This window comes from Labrus mixtus, chromosome 1, assembly GCF_963584025.1.
Source record: "Labrus mixtus chromosome 1, fLabMix1.1, whole genome shotgun sequence".
NCBI lineage: Eukaryota > Metazoa > Chordata > Actinopteri > Labriformes > Labridae > Labrus > Labrus mixtus.
The window spans coordinates 34,202,914-34,219,299 of record NC_083612.1 but is presented as its reverse complement, the minus strand read 5'-3'; the positions used below and the strand labels follow the sequence as shown (position 1 = coordinate 34,219,299).

Genomic DNA, 16,386 nt, shown 5'->3' with positions numbered 1-16,386 from the left:
GTGTAACATATTGACAATTCTTCAAATAAGAAGCTTTATTTTTAAAGTTAAATACATGAATGCAAACTTACCAGAAAGCTTTAAAGCATTTTTCATTTTTCATTCTCAAGTGAACTATTACTCAACTAGACAAATCAATAACCTATACCTTCCAATGTGTCGTACATCTCGAGGACTCAATAAGATACCATGGAGTCAAATTATGGAACACACATCTTCATTTACTTTGTGATTTTTTGTCTTTTTCTAGATACAAATTGAAACTCAGAAATGTTTTGATGTCAGAAAGATTTGTAGTGAATAGTGAATTGTCCTGATTTTGTTATATTGTCTACATTCTGTATGTCCTGTTTTGCTCTATTTGTATGTTTTCAATGTTTGTATGTAATTTTCAATTGGGTAAATTTTATTTGTGATCGTAAATATTCTTACTTTGTTATTTTTACTGTATTTTATTTTAACTTTGTTTAATCTCTTAAGGTGAGGTTTTGAGATAAGCCCTCATGGGTTTCTACCTCACCTGCACATGTGTTTTATTTTTTAATGTTTTATTTTTCTGTTTGACTCTTAATAAAGAAATGAGCACACTGTTCTTTTGTACCGGTCTGACAACATGTTTATTTCTGATGTTAAAGAAAAATCATTTTAATGGGGGGCTAACAGGGATTCCTCTGATTTTGGACCCAGTTTCAAGTGGGCACTATAGTGGAACTGCAGTTTTTGCATTGGTTTCCTTTTTCAACTCAAGAGGTTGTCACGCCGTCTCAATTTAAATGAATTTGGTGTTTCATTTTTGTACCTCAATTTTGCACAATCTGCAGTCTATCTCTTGATTTCTGAAAATTGTAAATTGTGGGGGGAAAGCATGAATTGCCCTGAAAGAATGGACACCTTGGTGAGGTGGTGAACCTGGGAGCCCTGGATGGATGCCTCCTCTATCCCAGAGGACAGTCCAGACTGAGGGAGGGCTATTATGTCAAACCTTATGAATATGTGTTTCGTGCTGTAGTGATTCATGTTTTTTTTTTTCTCTCTCTCTCTCTCTCTCGCTCTCTCTCTCTTTCTCTCTCTTTCTCTCTCTCTCTCTCTCTCTCTCTCTCGCCCTCTGTGCTCTGTAGCTGTATGCTATATCCCTCCTTTCCACTGCAGCTGGTGATTCAGCTCACTTGATAAAACTAGGCCCACAGCAGGAAGAGCAGGAACGAGGAGAGAGCTGTAACCAGTGATTGTGTGTGGAAACAAGAGCTGTGTGTTAAACCCATAGAAGAAGGCCATTTTTGGACTTGACGCCTTGATGCATCTTTAATTGTTGAACGCGGATTTGGCACTACTCAGCATCCTGATTATTCCTGCCTGGACCCTGTATCACTCAGAGCTGAAGGGGCCTGGATTGTGGATCTAAGAAGTTCATCTCCGGGGTCAGCATCTCCAAGTCTAAGGCCATGATTCTCTCCTGAAAGCGGTGGATTGCGCCCTCTGGGGGATGAGTGAATTACGACTACAAGATAAATGTTCATAGTGTCTCTTGGTTTGACTTACCTTTAAGCAGGTTCTTGATTTATAGACCTATTTTTTCTCCTCATAAATATTAAAGTTAGAATGAAAAAGATATTAGTTTCAAACATAAATCAGTGAAGAATATGTAGTAGTTGTATTTGATGTTTTTCCATCAGAAATAAAAATTCTGATTTCTTTTCTCTTATGTGTATACTATTACAGAGAAATGAATGGCTTCTACTAAATCTACAAGATAATGTGCACCTGCATTGTTTTTTGTTAAAAATAAATAAAAAGTGAGAGAGACTGCATATCAAAATACTGTGCATGAATTACACATCGGGAATTCAGATCCTCTTTGGAATTTAAACATCAATGACAAATGCATTAGTGAAATCATTTAGAGGGACATTTACTGTATACCTGCATGCATATATCTTTTGAAGAAAATCAAATTAAAAAAAAATTAAGCCAAACCTTACCGTCTTTATATCCTACATAAAATCTTCCCTATAAACAAACGCAGTATACACAAATACTGAACAGATTCTAAAGCTCTGAAAGCTGAATCATTTTCAGTTCCTGTGATGAATTTTCAGTTTGTGTGGATTTTGGCGCCCTCTGTGGACAAAGTGGTTACCTGTTACCTCTTTGCTGAACTTGTCCTGGACGTGTATTCTGTGTAAAAAAAAAAAAAAACTGCTCCTGCTGTCTTTAAAAAGAATGTAAAATAATCTGTTTGTCCAGCGAGATTCAAATCACCTCGTCTAACACCGACCATGCTCCAGACGATACAGAAATAACAAATCTTGTAGCTAATGGTCTTGTTTGCTATTGTAGCTCTTAAAGACACACTGGTAATTATTTCAGTCTATTTCTTAACCAGCTAGAACTCCTCACAGCAGCTTTAAATTATTTTAATATTAACTGTGGTCTACATTGACTTTGATGTTCATGGCTGTTGTAATCTATGAATAAATAAAGGAGACACTATTTGGATCAATATCTATTAGTGATATATTAGCTAAAGGGTTTTTATGGCATATTTTACTTTCATTAAAGATTAAAACATCTTTAATGAAAGTAAAATATGCCAATATTCCATTTTAAAGAAATTGACTATCCTGTAAAAACAACTCTGAAGAGCATGCTAACGAAATAGCTTTACATACTCAGAATCAGAAGTTTTATTTCATCTTCACTTTTCTTAAACTTTTCTTAAACCTAAGCATCATCTCCCTGTCGTTCTCCTCTTCTCTTTCATTTGTTTTCTTCCTTCCTCTTGTTTTCCTCTCTTTTCCACATGCGTGGCTGTTTCACCATGCTTGTGGAGTGTGACTTTGGGTTCTTATTGTTTTTCTGTATAAATGCCTGGATCAGCTCTGTTGCAGTGGCGGTTCTAGACCACTTTTACTGAGGGGGCCAAACTGGGGCCAGTTGTTTTGTCAGAGGCGAACATTAAACCCAGGTGAAAAATAGACAAAGATGATCGCTTTAAATATATATATATTATGCCAAATAATAGCCCACATCATTAAATACCATGATTGATATTTGTTTCAGTAACAGTATTTAATACTAGATTGTGAGTCTGGTTGTTGAGTCAAATACTGTGTATGTGTTATGAGGGGGGCTCTTCCTTTTGGAGGGGTGGTCACAGGGGGGACCAAGCTCAGTGTTAGCCTGTTGGCCCCTGCCTAGAAGCCATGGTCTGTTGGATTTGATAAATAGACAGCTGCCTCTGACAGATCAATTCCTGTTGTAGGCTGCCATCTAGTGACAGAATCTGTGCAGAGCCAAAACAGAGGGGGGGACTCAAAGTTGGCAGCAACAGTGTCTTCTCTCAGAGAGGATCTGATGATGAATCTGAAATGTAACAGAGAGATAAGCTTTCTGAAATGTGTGCAAGGCGTTGACTTTTGGTGATATTTGCTCTCCGTTACAGTTTAACCTGCTTGTATGTAACGACAAGGCCACACGGCGGAAACACTGCAGGGCAGACTGCGATAAGAGCGGAAAGAAGTCTGTTTTATTAGTGTACACTGACCCAGTCTGGATTCAGACCAATATGTAGACTTTACCCTGAGCGCAAATAAAAGGTGAAGTTTGAGTGCGTTTGGTAGAACTTTATGTAACCTGATGATCAATATAAGACACATGCAGTGCACTGTGTTCGCCTTACAATAACAGACAACAAACAGCTTTACTATATTATTACATCTGTTAATACTACTCATACTACAGTTGGAACACATTGAATTTAATGTTTATTGTGTTTTTCCCTCAAGTATTGATGCATCAAACACACATGCAAGCTTTGCTGCAAAATGTATTTCAGGTTTTAAAATATTTTTGGGTGTTTGTTTTTTTACACAACAGAAAAGTGATGCATATTTTAAATCAGTCAGTCAATCGTTATTTGTATAGCTTAAGGCACAGAAGGGGGTGGGGGGGGGGGGGGGGGGGGGGGGGGTAATATGATGTGAATGCACAGAGAGAGAGAGAGAGGGAGAGAGAGAGAGAAGCTCAAGGTGCCAGTTCCCCGTGCAGTATAAGCCTATAGCAGCATACCTAGGAGCTGGTCTACACCAGCACCAGCCCTAACTATAAGATTTATCAAAAATGAAAGTTTTAAGTCTATTCTTAAAAATACAGACTGTGTCTGCCTCCCGGACCCCGGCTGGAAGGCGGTTCCAGAGGAGAGGAGCCCGATAACTGAAGGCTTTACCCCCCATAGTACACTTGGAGACTGTAGGTACCACCAGCAGGCCTGCACTCCGGACCATAATATTCTCGAGGAGCAGTACGGCACTAGTAGCTCCTTCAGGTAAGATGGTGCCTGGCCATTTAGAGCTTTGTAGGTGAGAAGAAGGATCTTGAATTCTATTCTAGACTGCATAGGGAGCCAGTGCAGAGAAGCCAGGACAGGAGTAATGTGGTCCCTCTTCCTAGTTCTGGTCAGTACACGAGCTGCAGTGTTCTGGACCCGTTGAAGAGTCTTTAGAGACTTACCAGAGCACCCTGACAAAAGAGAATTACAATAATCCAATCTGGAGGTAACAAATGCATGAACTAGTTTTTCTGCATCGTACTGCGACAGGATATGCCTGATCTTAGATATATTATGAATTATTATTTTATTTAGTTTTTCAAAATTATAAAACTAAAGACATCCTGACAGGGCAGAATAAAACACACAAAGACAACCATATGCAACAAAACAAAAACATAGACAAACTATAATAATGACACCCTCGTACTGTGAGGAAGGCACTGAGGACCTAACCGAGCACCCCTCAGATCAGATGCCCAGCTGCCCCTCAACAGGACATGGCTGGGACAGAGACATGGAAGGAGAGGGGATGGGGGTTGCAAAAATAATGAAGAGTACAAATTGATGCATTTACATACCTATATACTACATGTACACTTTTGCAGCTAAAGTAATAAATAAAAAACGTTTTTTTACCACATATATATTGGTTTCAAATTGTGATATAAAAGCGGTCTGCATGAGAAAAAGACATAATATATACATATACACATACATAATAAAAAATATAAATACGTACATACATTTATACAAACCTATACATGTACATATCCATAATAACCTACCGGGTGTTAAACACCAACATCTACCTGTACAATTACACTCTGAACCTTTTACTTAAATCAGACAGTATAAAGAACGTCCTTGGTCACTTCTCAGATCTTGCAGGATGCTGCTTGCTCCATAGAAAGCACTCGACAGGATAGAATGGTCTTATCTTCTTCATATACTTCTGAAATTTCTCCCTCTACCATAACCCTGTTGCATGTGTCAAAACAAATGGATTAATTTCTCCCCCATTCCAACTCGTAAGATCCACCAGGCAGGGATGCCCAGCCTCTCCAATATTATATTAACATCATAAGCACTTGAGCCTCAAAGCAAACCTCTATTTGGATGACATCTTATTGACATTGTCTCATCCAGAACAGAACATCTTCTAAAACTCATTAGGGATTTTGGTCAGATCTCTGGGTACAAAATCAACTGGTCTAAGAGCAAGACTATCCCTCTAAACAACCTCACATTTGCTGGACATCTGTCGCAAACTCCTGTTGCATGGAGGCCACAGGGCATGTACCTTGGAGTGAACATAAGATCTCCAATTGACACAGTTTTAGAACTGAATGGCACCTAGGCTCTTGAAAACAGTCAGAGAAGACTTAAAAATATAGATGAATTTACCATTTTCATTGTGGGGGAAGGCTGACGTACTTAAAATAAATATACTTCCCAGGTTTCTTATATTACTAACAAAGACCCAACATTAATCCATCATGAGCGCTAAGCAACATTTATTAAAGATACAGTGGCAAGGAAAAACTTAGGCAAAACCAGACTCATGTTTAACAGCCATCTGGCGAAACTGATACTTTTAAAGACCTCTTTTTAAAGAGCCTCAACCAGGCCTTCCACCTGCTAACCTGCTAAAGCCTGGACCTCTGCTAGCTTAGCCTGGCTCTACACCGGCTACAGCCTGAACCTCTGCTAGCCTCAACCTGGTCTTCCACCTGCTAACCTGCTAAAGCCTGGACCTTTGCTAGCTTAGCCTGACCTTACACAGGCTACAGTTTGGACCCCTGCTAGCCTCAGCCTGGCCTTCCATCTGCTACAGCTTGGACCTCTGCTAGCCTCAGCCTGGCCTTCCATCTACTACAGCCTGGACCTCTGTTAGCCTTGCTCCTGCAGGTGATTCCCCATCCCCCTAACCTCTAGTCCCTTTTTCTAAAATTGACTCAACCGACCTGGGTAGCTGGTGAAACAATTTTAACAATGATTTTAACATTTGCACTGTCCCTGAGTTTCTTGCTTCTCCCTGGACCAGTTTTCCACAATTGTGGTGGTGTACCCGACCAAGTGCCCCACCAACCTTTGACTTTGCCAAATACAATAACAATTACCTGGTCCTTAGAAACTACTGAATTATCAGTGCTGTTATTGATGTCCTCTTGTGGGACAGCCTTGAATAATAATTTTACCCAGTTGCGTTTATGGTGTACTTTTGTTTTAAAAAGATGTTTCACTTGTACTGAAATCACACTTATTGACACCATGGAGCCAAATAATGCTGTTATTGGTTCATCTCACAATATGAAGCAAATAATTTTTATATTACTTTTATTCCTGCTATCAGGCAATGTACAACCGAATCCAGGCCCTGCTTCAAATAACATTAGTACTCCTGATGAATTCAGAGCCAGGACAGGCCTAGGATTAATTCATTTAAATATTAGGAGTCTGCTTCCAAAACTAGATGTCGTTAGAATCTGGATTCAGTCAACCAATGCAGACATCCTTATTTTATCAGAAACCTGGCTAAGTAAAGCAGTCTCTGACAAGGACATTGCTATCGATGGGCATAATGTCTTCCGATGTGATCGCCCTCGAAAAGGTGGAGTAGTGGCTATATATTTGAAAAACAAATTTCATGTTACCCTGTTATCCTCACTCTCCATCACCAAACAATTTGAACTCCTTGCCCTGAAGCTTGAATTCTCCCATGGCCAATCTCTCACAATTTTAGGTTGTTATAGACCTCCCTCTGCCTCCCCTGAAGCCCTAGCCTCTCTTGCATCTTGCGTGACCGGGTTAAATTCCAGTGAGCTTCTTTTGGTTGGTGATTTAAATCTTGACTGGTTGACTGCCTCGTCTGATAATCTAAAAGTTATCTGTGACTCACTAAATTTAACTCAATTGATCAGTTCCTCTACTCGGCCCAATACTAAAAGCCCATCAAAATCTTCCTTACTTGAGCTTATCTTAACAAACGCTCCCCACAAGTACACGGATGTTAAAAACTTTTGCATCTCAGCTTTTATGCACGATTTAGCTGCCTTTGAGTGGAGTAGAGTTGCTCTATTTGATGATGTAGAGCTGGCTCTGGAATACTTTTATCATGAATTCCGACGTATTGTCAATAAACATGCTCCTTTTCAAAAATTTAGGGTAAAGGGACGAAAAAATCCCTGGTTTTCCTCTGAAATTGGAAACCTCCTCAAAGAGAGAGACATTGCTTGGGCCAGGGCTCGGAAAACAAAGACAGAGGTAGACTGGCTCAGCTTTCGCCAGCTTAGAAATAAATGTACTTCCCTTATTAAGAGTGCTAAGTCTGACTTCTACTTAAATGAGTCCATAAAAAATATAAATGACCCTAAAAAATTTACCAAGTAATGTAATACCAAGTTCTTTAATTACTTAATCTGGTACACTGTCTGATAAGACAGACATACTAAATTGTTTTAATGATCATTTTATTTCTGCTGGATCCTTGTTTGAGTCACTAAACCCTGAACTGACAACTGCTGGTCTGGCTAGTTTTAACACACCCTTGACTCCGCAGGCTGTGAGTGGACCCATCACTTGCCCGTTTGAGTTTACATCTGTATCTGTCATTGAGGTAAACAATGCACTAAAGAAGCTGGACACAAGTAAAGCAGCAGGACCTGATAAAATTGAACCATTTTTCTTAAAGTTGGCTGCTGATTTTATTGCTGAGCCTCTCTCACATATTTTTAACCTGAGTCTTACCAGCAACAAAATTCCTAAAATCTGGAAGTCGGCTTTGTTCTCCCCCTGTTAAAAGGTGGTGAACCCACAAATGTAAATAACTATAGACCAATTTCTAAATTGTGTATTTTAGCTAAATTGTTTGAGAGGATCATCAGTGACCAACTAAAGGAATTTTTAGAATCAAATAATATTTTATCGCCTCTCCAATCTGGCTTTAGAAAACAGCACAGCACTGTTACAGCTGGGCTGAAGGTCCTAAATGATTTAATTGAAGCTCTGGACAGCAAAAAATATTGTGTCGCTCTTTTTATTGATCTTTCAAAAGCATTTGACACAGTTGACCACAACCTGCTGATTCAAGCCTTACATCACACTGGCTTATCTAAACATGCAGCTGCCTGATTTGCCAATTATCTATCCAACAGAACACAATGTGTTCAGGTGGCTGGAACTACCTCTTCCTTTCTGGACATTACTAAAGGGGTGCCCCAAGGTTCAGTGCTGGGAACCATTTTATTTTCAATCTATATAAACAGTCTCTGTAATAACTTGTCAAATGCAATGTATCATTTTTATGCAGACGACACCATTATTTATTGCTGTTCAACCTCACTCACTCAGGCTTTTGAGTTTTTACAAGCTGCTTTTAATGTTATCCAGTCTCATTTATATGATCTTAAGTTGGTTTTAAACACAGATAAAACCAAGCTCATGGTTTTCCCTCATACATAGGTGCTACCACAGAACATTACAAATATTGTAACATCTGAAGGGAAACCTATAGAGCAAATTTTAAACTACAAGTACTTGGGTTTTATCCTAGATCAGGAGCTTTCATTTAAAGCTCATATCAATAATCTGGTCACTAAACTTCGCATGAAGCTTGGGTTCTTTTTTAAAAATAGAACCTGCTTCTCTCTCAGGGTCAGAAAGAAATTAGTGACAGCGACCTTCTTGCCCATTCTTGATTATGGGGATGTGCTTTATTTGAGTGCGTCATCCAAATGTCTCAAGTCCTTAGACACTATTTTTCATTCGGCACTGAGATTTGTCACTGGCTGTAGTCGTCTCACCCACCATTGTGAATTGTATTTGAAATCGAACTTGCCTTCTTTGAGTGCACGCAGATACGCACATTGGCTGACCCTAATTTATAAGGCTCTTTTAGGCTTGATTCCTTTATATTTGTGTGCTTTATTGCGGAGAACAAGTAGTCGCTATGCCTTACGTTCTTGTACTACATTTGTTCTATCTGTTCCTCGGGTAAGGACTGAATCAGGAAAAAGAGCTTTCAGCTTTGCTGCCCCCTCGGCATGGAATACTCTACAGACTGAATTAAAACTACCTGAACTTATTCCACTTGGAGCTTTCCGTTCTATCTTGAGGGACAGACAGCGTGAGACCATTGAACAGTGCCTGTGTTTTTGTTGTTTTATTGTTGTGTCACAGCTCCCACACTTTCTTTTTATTGAAAACACTATGTTGTTAATCTGTACTGTCACTTAATTGTAACTGTTCTTTTGACATGTGCTGCTGACCTCTTGGCCAGGTCACCCTTGTGAAAGAGATCCTGATCTCAATGGGTTCTTATCTGGTTAAATAAAGGTTAATAATAATAAAAAAAATACTTATAGTTGAGTATCATCTGCATAACAATGAAAATGTATGAAGTGTTTCCTCAAAATATTACCCAGAGGAAGCATTTATAATAAAAAGAGAATTGGTCCAAGCACTGAACTTTGTGGAACTCCATGGCTAGCTAAGCTGTGTGTGGAAGACTTATCATTAACATGTAAAAACTGAGATTGAGCTTAAATTTGATATAAACCTACACTAAAAGTGGTTTCTGTAATGCCATGAAATTATTATAGTCTGTAATAGGATGTGATGGTCTATCGTGTCAAATGAAGCACTAAGAACTAACAAGACAAGCACAGAGATCAGTCCACTGTCTGAAGCCAGAAGCAGATCACTCAAAACTTTAAGTCTCAGTGCTATGGTGGACTCTAAATCCTGACCAAAAGTCCTCTAAACTGTTGTCATGGGAAAACATGTTCATCTTAATGTGAAGCAATGATAACCAGATTATGTAAAGAAAAACACTCACCATTAGTTGTAAGAAAATAATTATATATTGTATTAATTGCTGCAACAGTAAAGTTGCTTCCACTCAAAATGGTTTGAAGCCTTTTTGTGTTGTTAATGTTGAGGGTGGGCTGATTAAACTGAACTGTTAGGCCAGTAATGTGGGACTGAGAATTTAAAGCTTACAGTGTCATGACCAGCATGGAGGCCTAGACGGCAAAAGGAGTTTAGGAAAGTGCATGGCGGCCACCGTTGAACACTGTGTATAGCTGCAGCAGGGGCTTGTTAATTTTCCATCACTCAAACCAATTAGAGGCTTATCAATGATTCAAATGCCAAAAAGTTGCTTTATTTTTTAATTAAAACTGCATTTTTTAAGGGTGTAACATGCACAAAAAAAATCTATACTGGAATTTTATATATTTGACTCTAGTACAAATCAAATCATATCAATGCTTGTTTTGATACCAAGGCAACAAAATATAAGTCCTAGACACCAAATATTGGGTGAGTTTAGAAATGGGGCGGCTAGAGTAAGTTGTCTCTCAACTGGAAGGTCAGAGGTTCAATCCCCAGATCCTGCAGCTACATGTTGATGTGACATGACTACAGGCTGTGGTGAAGGGGCCCAATGTGAGATATTTTAATGGGGCCCAGAGATCCTGGAGATGCCCCTGAATAAGGCACCAATCAATTTACCTAACAGTGATTGTTGTCAATTAGTTTTTGAATGATAATAAGGTACAAGTTAATGTTGGTTTTCCACTCAGCCTGCTGCGGTCGGCTGAGGGGCCCGCAGGGAGCTGTGCTTCAGTTGGATATGGTGCAGGGGTGTGTTGTGTTGTGTTTCTGGGAACTGGCTTTGGGAAGGAGGCTTATCTGCAGCTGATAAGAGCCACATTTAAAGGGCTCAATAACGATCGGACTACCTGACTTCACACACACACTGCAGGCTGAGAAACAGAGCTGAAAAAAGGATTGAACCAATCATGCTCCTGCTCCTGGTGCTCTCTGGGTGCTGTTTTCACATGTTTTTCGCTGTCGGAGTTGTGTGCATGCCTGCTCAGCTGCAAGGACCCCACATCACCCAAGGCTGGGGCCAGGTGGTTCGGCTCAGGCACCTGTACGCCGCCAGACAGGGAGTACACCTGCTGATCAGTGAGGACGGTCAGATCCAGGTCTCTGAGGACCAAACACTGCACAGTAAGTCAGGCTTTTTTTTAAAAACGTGCAGATTGTGATGATCTGTGAGAGAAGATCACAACTGATGGTCTGATCCGCAGGTCTGATGGAGATCCGTCCGGTGGGTCCAGGCTGTGTGGTCATCAGAGGAGTCGCCACAAATCGGTTTCTGTGCATGGAGGGAGACGGAAGACTCTACTCGTCGGTGAGATTTTAATTGATGATGACGTGAGGATACTATCTAAGTGGAAATGTTTGCGCAAAGATAGAGGGGTCACTGGTGACTTATGGAAAGATGCTGCTGAGGTAAAAAGAGAAATAATAGGTGTGACAACATCAGAATGAAAATAAATATTCTCAAGTCAACTATCCTAAAAATGATCATTGAGTTGACTTTATTTTGCTGTGACATTGTGCTCAGCTGAAACAGATAACTGCTGCATAAAATCAACCATCACCTTTAGAAACTGAATAGTTCATTTCAAAATGATTTAAGTCGAGTTACAAGGCTGAATATTTCAGTGAATCATTTAATTTATGGAGGCTAAAACTCAACATAGTTGGATCATACAGAAAGAAAAATTCAGTTCAGTTGACCCCAATAATAAGAATAATTTGTCAATACATGAGCTTGCTTAGTCAGCCTCTGCGTGTTATAGTTTGTGCACTTTAGTTACACGTAATGATTATTATTTTATTTAAACTGACGACTCAGTCTGAGTTATTAAGAATGGATTATGGCTTCTAATAGCTTGAAAAACTGTTCATCATTTGCTCCCTCATCTGCTCCGTCTCAAGGTCTAACTCACATAGAACTAATAATACTCAGTCACAAACAACCAAAAAGCTGTCCACTCTCATGCTTACAAAGCTCAGTTATTGTCCACATGAAGATGATAACTTTAGGAGGGGAGGGGAAACATTTTCAACTTCATTAAAATGTTTCACCTCCCCTGCTGTGAAGCCAGATGCCAAAAATGTGATGTGAAAATGGAATGGAGCAAGAAAGGACAACTCAAAGATCACCCTTGCAAAATCAACAGCTCGGCACATGTTGATGAAGTGTGGAGCTGCTGACAGCCTCGGACTGATTGAACCTCTGATTATATTAATAATAGTAATGTCAACATAATATTTACAGACTTTATATAGAGATGATTTATTTTTGAGTCATAGAAACAAGGAATTTTTTGACCTCATAGCAGGAATCTTTGCATGTGACATCTCTTATATGTACTATGGAGCAGTTACCACCAACTCTTTACAAACAGTTGTTTTTTCACTCTAACTGCACGTGGCTGTTTATGTTATGTTATAGAGGCTTTTTGAGTATGTGAGGCTCATGTGCTTATTTTCCCCATATATCTGCATAATGGTTCATTTAAAAAATGTGCACACACGCACATTTTTGCTCTGCAGCACAGTTAGGGGAACATTTTCAGGTTTAGTAGGTGCAAAGCCACACAATCTTTTTTTGAATCAGGTCTTTTAGTAAAATCAAAAAGTTAAACAAGACATGTATAGATCACTGTGGAGGCAGCTTGTTACACCTGGCTTTACTTCTCTTCAAAACACTTCCAGAACTTTGATTTCAGCTCCTACCTGAACTACACTGAAAAAACATTTTTCTTCTTTTTCAGAAAAGTACGACCGCAAATTCAACTTTCAGGACTGCAACTTTACTTCATTATTTCAGCCTGTTTTATTTAATCTTTCATCTATTTTAAAAGAGAATTCAACGGTAGATGAATGTTATTTTTAAGCGTTTTTGAAGTGTTTGTTAATTTCATCACTTCAGAGTTGACCTGAGCTCTGAGTGTGCTGTTAGTGTTCAGAAAACACTTGTTGCCCATCAGGTTTTTCATTCAAACAGATGCTGGTTCATCAACCTTTGTCCGCGGTGCTGCAGCCAGGATGTGTGTTTGCAAAGAGAAAAAAAGCTGAATGAAAAGCGCCCCAGCAGCAGCAACAACAGCCTTGGCCTCTGGCTGTGTTGCTGTGGCCAAAGCAAACAGCCGTCCAAGAACTCGCAGCACCATTTACGTCTGTTTTTTTTTTTGTTTGATAGAAGGGGGCCTTCAGTCTAAAATCAACATTCATGAAATTCTAACAGCATGTTTAGGATTCATGTTGTCAAATTGAATTATTATACACTTGGTTTAACATCCAAGTGTAACCGGTGACTCAATCCCACAAGGTTGGTTTGATTTATTTTGGGTTTAAATTGGGTTAAATCTCACTGTCAAAAACACAAAAGCCACACAATGACACAACGTTTCTAATTGGTTAAAGAAGCAGGAGCCCACAGTTCATCATGTAAATATACTGTTTTTATAGTCTGGTGGCTTTGTAGGCAGTGGTGTAAGAGCTGTTAATTTAAAACATCCTCTTCCTCTCTATCAAGAGGGATCCTTTCTGTAATGTCGTCTAGTCCTGCACAAGATGAGAAAAACATGCGATAACATTGTTTTATATTATAATGACAATATGATATAATATATAAATTAAAACATGAATATTTGGTATAATTCAGTTCAAGGTCTATCTGCTGTTTCTAATGCTCAACACCATACCTGTGTTTGCAATATGTCCCTCAGGAATCCAAAATAAATCCAATTTTTTTTTCTTTTCAACACTTAATTGGCACCAGTCAATCTGAGGGTAGCAAACAGCTAGCTTGATCATCATCTGACTGCAACAAAAACAGCTAGGCTACAATTTTAGCCATTCATGGGTAACGTGTAATCATGCTGAGTGGGAGAGCTTGTCCTTTTTTTACATAGAATCATTTTTCTCATGTTTTGTGACTAATTCTTCCACTTTGCAACGTGTTTATTGTGCTATCATAATAACAATGACATTGTGATTAATTGTACAGCCTCGCTGTTTGGCACAGAGCTATCTCAGCCTGTTAAAGACAAAAACAAGAATTTTTAGTGGTGCTTTGGTCAGGCAGAGGATGATGTTGCAGTTTTTTAAAGCCTGTTGCATAGCGGCCGGCTGAAGCAATCTTATTACGTTTAACTGTATCTCACAAAAAGTTTAACACATGAACTCCTCCCATTGTTTTGCAGACCACATACAGCAGAGATAACTGCACCTTCAGAGAGCAGATCCTGCCAGACGGCTACAACGTCTACTTCTCAGACAGACACGGAGTCCTGCTGAGTCTGGGGAACCAGCGGCAGAGGCTGCAGGATCAAGACAGAGGCGTCCCAGCTCTGGCCCAGTTTCTACCCAGGATCAGCACCCTGTACCAGGCCTCACCTCCTGGACCAGACATCCCTGAGCAGCCGGGACAGAGTCTTGATCTAACAGAGGAACCCGTGGACACGATGGACGCGTTTGGGAAGCTGTCTCAGATCATTCACAGTCCCAGCTTCCACAAGAGATGAGACAGATGCTTCCACACGTGGAAATGGATGTGCACTCCGCTGCATGTTGAAGAACAAGGGAAGGATGAAGGGATGGAAAAGGATGCCAGACAGGATACTCCTGCAGTGTCCTCCAGAGGGAAGGCTGAATCCAGTGTTAGTAACACCCTTAAAGTTCACTAACAAAATGCCCATGGCACACAGGGAAAGATGTGTTGAACATTTAGCTGTTTTGTTTTTAACTTGGTGAAAGTGACAGAGTAGCTACATGAAAAGAAAGTGGGGAAAAAAAAGGAAAAGTCACACTGTGATTCTGAGCGCTCCAGGGAAGCTGGACGTCATAGATTACGTCTTTGTTCCTAAGTGCAAATTCCTCTTTTATGTTCATTGTTATTCATACATAGGCAAGGCAAGGCAAGTTTATTTATATAGCACCTTTCAACAAGGCAATTCAAAAACACACACAACATCAAAAGCAGCATGACAGAGGGGAAATAAAAATAAATATTAAAATAGAAAATTTAAAAATCACTAACACAAAGAATTCAAAATCACAGAGGAGAACCATTCAGACATTCCTCTGCATTTTTACTCCTTCATATCCCAGACTGTTGGATATTACCTCCTGATATTCCAGATTTTATTAAGGGAGTCGGTTTGGTTTACTGTAACCAGGACACCATTTTAATAATCTGGATTATTCAGTTTATTGCCTCTTTCCTACCAATCTTCAATTACCCAGTAATTGGTATCACAAGATATACATAGAGTATTAATTATTAGAGACGGTATTCTCCCTTTTGAAAGTTTGAAACGATACAAACTGTATTGTTGCTTTATCAGAGACTACAGTCTGCAGTGTTGTTCACACAAACTAAGTTACGTTCTCCCTCTTTCACTCAGAATTTAAAGTTTAAAAAAAAAATACAAAATATCACTAACGACAGGATCTCGTGTGAAATAATGCTCCATGTATTTCAAATCTGATAGAGGTAGTCTGTACTTATTTCTTTACTTACTGCCTGCTGCTCAATCTCATGGCTACGTCCTGATACTCATGCGTGTGTACTGGGCACTTGAAAGTCTTTATCTGAGTTAATCAAGTTGTGTATTAGAGACCGTGCATAAGAGAGCATCATGGAGAGCTTGTGTTTCGATCTCGTCCTATCTGTCTGATAGGACGATCAGAAATCTTCAGTTAAGTATCAGCAGAGCCAGCGGGGGTTTAATAAATTAAATATTTTTTATCATGGACCTCCCGCCCTCATAGACCAATCATTATGGTCTGTGGTTTCCCCTCTCCAAGATGGCGGCCACAAAGACGTATTGCTCTGTGAATGGTAGCAGCCCAGACGACATTTTTGCGGATTTAGCTATATGAACTTAAGTTATAACTCAAGTTTGACTTAACCTCCATGGACCCTCAGCTCCAGCCTTTCACCCAAATATGGTCACAAGGCTTCAAACAGTAGTCGACGAAATCCAGTGGCTGGTTTTACAAACACAACATCTTCTCTTTATCTAAAGTTCATGGATATAACTGTGAGCATACTGAGTCTTTCAAAATGTAAATCTGTGTTTGAAAAGGAACCGAGGAGGAAGACATTTTGGCTTTCTTTACGAGGATGATGATTGTGGGGAGGTCAGTATAAACTCAACCATGGTCAGAAGATGTGTGTTCCTGTA

The 16,386-nt window shown here is 39.5% G+C and overlaps 1 protein-coding gene across 1 annotated transcript; it reads left to right on the top strand.

The window, feature by feature from the left end:
- Nucleotides 1-11,068: 11,068 nt before the first annotated feature.
- fgf19 (fibroblast growth factor 19) lies at nt 11,069-15,470 on the top strand. The gene is made up of 3 exons (XM_061046429.1): nt 11,069-11,347; nt 11,428-11,531; nt 14,401-15,470. The coding sequence occupies exons 1-3, from the start codon at nt 11,134-11,136 to the stop codon at nt 14,719-14,721; spliced, it is 639 nt and encodes a 212-aa protein (XP_060902412.1). The 5' UTR covers nt 11,069-11,133; the 3' UTR covers nt 14,722-15,470.
- Nucleotides 15,471-16,386: the final 916 nt, after the last annotated feature.

What these genes read in the sequence shown, in the direction of transcription:
- fgf19 (XM_061046429.1), top strand. Translation starts at nt 11,134, where the DNA reads ATGCTCCTGCTCCTGGTGCTCTCTGGGTGCTGTTTTCACATGTTTTTC. An exon ending in TGAGGACCAAACACTGCACA is followed by an intron (nt 11,348 to 11,427) that starts GTAAGTCAGGCT and finishes TCTGATCCGCAG; the next exon opens with GTCTGATGGAGATCCGTCCG. An exon ending in ACGGAAGACTCTACTCGTCG is followed by an intron (nt 11,532 to 14,400) that starts GTGAGATTTTAA and finishes ATTGTTTTGCAG; the next exon opens with ACCACATACAGCAGAGATAA.